Genomic DNA, 6,363 nt, shown 5'->3' with positions numbered 1-6,363 from the left:
ACCTCTATTCCTTTCCTTTCTTCTCCTTGAGTCGCTACCTGACTCTGAAGTGTCAGTTTTCTGGGCAAACTATGCCTTTATTTATGTCTCTTCAGCTGTTTGGGAGTTGAGATTTTTGTCTTTTTCCCTGATTCTCAATAAGAGCACGCGGATAATACAGTACATTTCCCCTTATCACCAGCGTCTGTCGCTGATATTAGAGTCTTTGATGACCTGAAAATGGCCGTCTGTCATTTCTGTATCATTAAAAATAATGGCAGGTATAAGCTCACTCTTAAGCAAATGAAGACTGTATTACCGTGTCGCTATAGATACGCCTGCTCCTGATCCATCTGTCTACCACTTTTCCTCTTTTAAGCTATTTGCCTGTCAACCATTTTATAGAGTAAAAAGTCAGGAGGCCAGCAATGGGAACCAACTGGACATGGCTAACTGCAGACAGCCTGCCATTTCAAGGCTTCATTTCCGCCTTGGGGAATTCTGTGGGTTTTGTAAGCCCCGTGTGGAATGTACTCCCATTGGCCTGACAGTCAAAGGCTAACCTCTCTGTCAGTGCTGAGCAGAGGTCGGGGGGTGCGCCCCAAGTAGTCTGAGATCCCTTTTAGTTGTGTGCAAAAATGCTGTCTATGGATGGTTAGTTTGGGATGAGGGCTCTGTTTCTTTCAGGCTTTCAAAGAAGCAACAGTAAGAAGTTAATAGATTATTATTCCCATTTTATAACTAGGGAACATTGAGGAACAGCAACTGACAGTGGCTACTTGGCTGCTGAAATATAAACATGGGATTAGATGTCATAGCTCCCTAACCCTAGAATACTATAAGTGCATAGACAATTATGGCCACAGAAATGGGAGCATCTGGCCCAGATTGGGGTTTTCAGGGAGCCGCGTGCCTCTCGTGACGTGGCCTTCTCCACTAAACCATCATATGCTTATGCAGTTGGGTTGAGAAAGAGGCATCCGCGAGAACCCACCAGTACCCCAGTGGGGAAAGGCTGCAGTCCAGATAACTGAAATGTTAACAAGGCAGAAGCACTTAACTTTGGTCTGCCTTAGGTGGCAAAGGAAACCAGAGAGAACAAGTATCGGGGCTCTGCTATCAAGGTAAATCACACTACATTCTTTCCCCATGACTCTCCCCCGTATTCTCTCTGTAGAATCTCTGAAGTTTAACACTCAGGGACAGGACGCAGGAGGGTGCTGATAAGAACTGGAAATGGAAATGGACCTTAAGATCCCATAGACCTTGAAAAGCCATGGGCATCAAGACGCAGACTCAACTCCTCCGTGGCAGGAGGGGCATTTCCTTCCCGCCACAGAGCCCGACCCTCACACCGTACTTGTCAGTTCAGAGGGTTACCGTGTGGATGCCCTTTTAACTTAACTGTTAACCTCAAGATCTTCTACCCCCGCCCCCAATTTGATATCCTAGGTCTGCATTTCAGACATTCTTTTCTTCCCTAACAAGAAATTGTTGGGGACTACACAGAATGGCTAATCTTACTTTCCTGATTATCCGAGATTGTGTTTGGTTATGCTTAATAAATAGTAGACTCGTCTGTGTGTACTGAGAGGGTTAGTGTCTAACCAAATGTTCCACGATTAATCCTCATCCGTCAGTATTCCTAAAACGTAGCCCATACCTTGATTATATCACACTTTTCACTAATTTGGGTTGTTTACATGTTTATTTCTTTTGCTTAGACAGTCTCTTTCTCAAGGGTGAAACCCATCTGTGCCTTACCCTCATGGCTCCCTGGTGCCTAATGTTCAGTAAATACGCACCAAGTGGGCAAACTGACACTGGTTCCAAATGATTGCTTCATCTTGTGTAGACTGACCAGTAGGTCAAGAGTTCTAACTGCCTTAACCTTTGCGACTGATAGCATTGTCTCCTTATCTCCCTTCTGTAGACTTTTAACACGATTAAAAAGAATTCTAGAGAGTTAATATTCTTCTGGCAGTAGAAATCAGTGTTTCTTTTGAAATCCTCCCTTTTCTAGGTACCAAGTCCCTCTTGGATGCAACCTCAGCCGTACATCCTGCAGCACCCTGTAAGTTTCTTGTGTCAGTGACTTTGTGTCCTCCAAGTCAGCTGTGTGTGTAGCTTGTTGGGTTGAAATGCTTGGTCCAAAGACAGTAGGGGAGTTGGGAAAACTCGAACATAGACTATGAAAACATGCCAGTTTATTATGAAATTTTAACTCACCTTCCTCTTAAAAGGAAATATTCGTAGACATTAATTTTTATATAAGAGCTTAAAATACATCCTCGTCTCTGCTCAGGGCAGGTCAGTCGGATTCCATTAACTGAGTGACCAGATGTATTGCAGTGCGTAGAAAGAAATGGCTCTTTCCCCTTGATATCTCTTGTAATTCAGACCCAAAGTTCAGCTCCAGGCAAATCTTTTCATCAATGTCGCTTGGCCTGTCTGTGTAGAGAATAAGCAGCAGGACAACAGGACATTCTGTAAATCACAGACATGACATCGTCGATTTCAGCACTCATCATCCTAAGGTGTATGACATTGGTTTGAGCATTATAATAGGCCTTTTCATACAGTATGTGTCTTTGAGACATATACAAAATCCAGTCAGTTGAATTTTAAACATACAGTCCAAAGTTCAAAACAAGTGTGTAGAAGAAACTCACAAATCAGACTAAGAATGCCATGGTAGCACACACGCTTGCCACAAAAAGGCCACAGATTTGGCCCTTTGGTTTCTACTTACCAGTGCAAAGTAGGCATTCTCCTATGCAGGACACATCACAGCATCTATAACACAAAACCCAGATGGTTTGTTTAGGAAGAGAACTTGGTCTTGGCCTTAGAAGGAAACAGGGAATTTCTCTCACAAGTCTTATACGTGGACACTGACATGTAGGAAAAAGAGCAATTAAGAACTAACAAGTGCTGGACAGGAAATGCTGAGGGAGCCTTCCAGACACACGTAAGATGTGTCCTGTGCCTGCTCTTGTGCACACACACACACACATGTTCAAAATCTACACAGCCTACATGTGGATGTCCATAACATACATCCCACATTCCCATGGCAGTCTGTGTCCTGAAACTTCATGGTTAATTTGGAAAGCTAGAGGTTAGCCCACTCTTAATTTGAAGACTCCTTAGTATGAAAGAGATGAGGGAGAATCTAGATTCTAATAATTTAGACCTCTAAATCATTCTTATTACTCTGTGCTTTTTGGTGATAACACTCTAAAAATGAAATATATACTGTTTTTCTTTTAGAGACAAACACTGCATATATTTTAATTTAATTTTAATTTAACTGTTTGGGGAGACATGTTTTTCTTTCTCCACCCAGATACAAACTATAAAAAAACACCTTGTTGGTGCCCTGAACTGGAATCTGATTATCAGCAAATACTGCTGTGTTTCAGGGCAATCAGCTACCGTGATCCCAGACCATGTTTTCATATTTCAGCAGAGTAGTTACATGCTACAGCAATTGGATGATTGCAGAAATGGGAGGAAGTGTAAAACCCACTGATCGCGTAGAGAAGTTTAGACCAGCGTCCAAGCAGTTCCATGTTAGTTGCTGTGTAGTCAGTATAGCATGATCCAGCCGTTGACATCGAAGACGGCAAGGCACTTACCATTTATCATAGAAAGCTAAGTTAAAAACAAGAAGGAGGAAAAATTTCCAGAGGAGGAAATTGTTCATGTTCTCTGTTGCAGAGTCCAGCTTCAAGGTGGAAGCTGCTAAGAGTGGCTCTGTTAGAAAAACCACATTATGAGTCCTTTCTTTCTTTCTTTCTTTCTTTCTTTCTTTCTTTCTTTCTTTCTTTCTCTTTTTTTTCCTGCCCTCTGTTTTCTTACACACATTTTGTTTGAATTTTGAGGGCAAAAAAAAAAGTTCCAAGCAAAATAAGTGAACAGGGATCTGGAGTGGAATTACTGCTCCTAACTGAATTGGCTTGCCAGACCTGGAACAGGGAGTTCTGAAAATTACCCAGTAAATGAAGAACCCACTCTTGGCCCTGACTACTTAGTGTTGAGCCAGATGACTGTCTGTGAACAAGCTGCCTGTTGGTCATGTTATTTTGTGGCTGTAGAAAACAAAAGCTACCCTTTCCTCTTATTCTTTTCCCATTCTTTTTTCTTTCAACTTGCTGATGGTCCTCTGTTTTGTGTTACAACCCTTCCTGCTGGGCTTTCTGGCTTTACAGTTAGGTCACCACGTTGAGCACAGGGATTTCTGTGGGATGGCATAACACTGCTATTTCCTCTCAACTCCTGGAAGATTTAAGGTAGTTGCTTGGGATACCTCTTGCAAGTTTGAGGGAGGCTGTGCTGGCCTTAACAAAGAGTTCTCCTTTGCAGATTGTAACTGCAGAATCTCAATTCTCCTCTGTTTGTCTTTTGTGCCTCTTCCCCCACCCCCCACCCCCTTCTCAGGGTGCCGTGTTAACTCCCTCAATGGAACATACCATGTCACTACAACCTGCTTCCATGATCAGCCCTCTGGCCCAGCAGATGAGTCATCTGTCACTGGGCAGCACCGGAACAGTAGGTGGCAAATTAATATCCTGTGTTTCTGCAAATAGGAAAGTGAATTAAAGAAGCCCCGTGTCGTCCACAGTGGAAGTCCAGGGTTTGGGGATAGCAGTGATTGCCTCTGAGCCCCTCCCCATCTGGCGTTGATTTTCACAACGTAAGATGGCACTCAGAGAAGTCTCGATTAGTTGATAACTTGCAAGTCCATCCCTGGATCCCTCTCGCTCACGCACACAGCGCCCACACATCCCCGTGTCTAGCTTTTATAACCCATGTTACAAGGTTGGGTTATAAGGCTGAGTTAATACTAGGCCAGCTGGCAGCCTGTCATTTGTAGAGTGTAGAATGTAAAAGATGGACGAAGGCATTCAGCGCAGCCTGTGTCTGTGGTGGCTGTAAAAGGTAAAGGGCCCCTGTGTTTTCCCTCTTATTCTGAAAACCAGCCACAGCTTCTCATGAAAGTGAATCCAGAACAATACACAGCCCAGAAGCAGGCCCCGAACCCCACCTGCCTTTCAGGAAATGAGACTGCTGGAATCGACTAAGAATGGCTCCCTGGCCCCATTCCCTAGTTCCTTTCATGTCTCTCCCTGCACAGACAGTATGAGGTATCAACTTGGGGAGTGACCAGAAAATAGCATGGCCTCTTGAGGAGAGATTTTTATGATACATTGACACTACTAAATTAGCTGCAGATGAGAAACATTAATGACCTTCACGTGGGCAAAATTTTTTGTTGTTGAAAAATTCAGAGAAACATGGGGTTTTCAGTTTGGTGAGTTGAAAGCATTTGCCTTTGCCTTTCAAAAGATGTATTCAGTAGTCAGGCTTTAGGGTTGCCCATAGAGATGCATTCTTTGAGCCTTCTAAGTACTTTATATCCATCCCAGTTCCACCACCACCACCCCAGTAACCTGACCTGTGCATGGCCTGCCTCTGCAGAACCTGACCACCTTCTTCTTTTCAGTACATGCCTGCAACATCAGCCATGCAAGGAGCCTACTTGCCACAGTATACACACATGCAGACCGCGGCGGTGCCCGTTGAGGTTGGTATAGAGCATCCGAGTGGCCCCTGTGGCAGTGGGGTACTTTTACATCTGAGCCACTTAAGTAGAACAACAACAACAACAACAACAACAAAAAGTTATCAAGAATCAAATACTTTATCAAGGCACAGTGACACATGCCTGTTATCCCAGCACCAGAGAGGCCGAAGCAAGAGGATCGACAGGTTTGGTTCAGCTTAGCCTACCTGTATAGCCAGACCATCTTTCAGAAAAGGAAAACCAAACAAACGTAAAGAAATGGGTGTAGAGAGAGTATGCACTTGGTATTATTTTTGAACTGTAACATATTCTCCCTATGCAAATTAGTATTACAACACCCAGACCACATACCTTTCCAATCTTGTAGCACATTCCATGCCACTTCAAGGCCTGTCTTGTTCCCCAAAAAATGATACTTACAGGCACATTAAAGTAAAATTGGAGTTTGCTGTTCTAGTCCTAAAGATTGAATCAGTGATGATATTTACAAAAAGAAACCAGTCATAATTCAGATAATGGAAAAAAGAAAACCTTGCATTTCTAAATTGTTAACAATCTTGCAAAAACCATACCTGTTTCTCTGCCTGTCTACTCGTCATTATTATTTTGGAATATATTGTATTTGAAGAAGTCTGACGCCTGCATTATGGTTAGACAGGAAGCGTAGCATTTATCTGCTGAGCATCCTCCAGAGTCCAGGGAAGTTATCAGTCCAGTTATCTTACCTGCAGAGCATCCTCCAGGGTCCAGGGAAGTTCTCAGTCCAGTTATCTTCCCTGCAGAGCATCCTCCAG

At 43.4% G+C, this 6,363-nt stretch overlaps 1 protein-coding gene across 4 annotated transcripts in view; it reads left to right on the top strand.

The window, feature by feature from the left end:
* Nucleotides 1-6,363, top strand: part of Rbms1 (RNA binding motif single stranded interacting protein 1) — a 214,782-nt gene that overhangs the window by 204,518 nt on the left and 3,901 nt on the right. For 2 of the 4 annotated variants that reach the window (XM_021192622.2, XM_021192623.2), the window contains exons 10-13: nucleotides 1,056-1,103; nucleotides 2,003-2,053; nucleotides 4,423-4,533; nucleotides 5,489-5,569. In XM_021192622.2, coding sequence (XP_021048281.1) covers nucleotides 1,056-1,103; nucleotides 2,003-2,053; nucleotides 4,423-4,533; nucleotides 5,489-5,569 — 291 coding nt within the window. The remainder of the gene's footprint in view (nucleotides 1-1,055; nucleotides 1,104-2,002; nucleotides 2,054-4,422; nucleotides 4,534-5,488; nucleotides 5,570-6,363) is intronic. The other 2 variants (XM_021192625.2, XM_021192624.1) reach the window with 1 other exon arrangement.

Source organism: Mus pahari, chromosome 3 (assembly GCF_900095145.1).
Source record: "Mus pahari chromosome 3, PAHARI_EIJ_v1.1, whole genome shotgun sequence".
NCBI classification, from domain to species: domain Eukaryota; kingdom Metazoa; phylum Chordata; class Mammalia; order Rodentia; family Muridae; genus Mus; species Mus pahari.
Note: the sequence above shows the minus strand (reverse complement) of the source record. Positions and strands in the feature narration are given on the sequence as shown.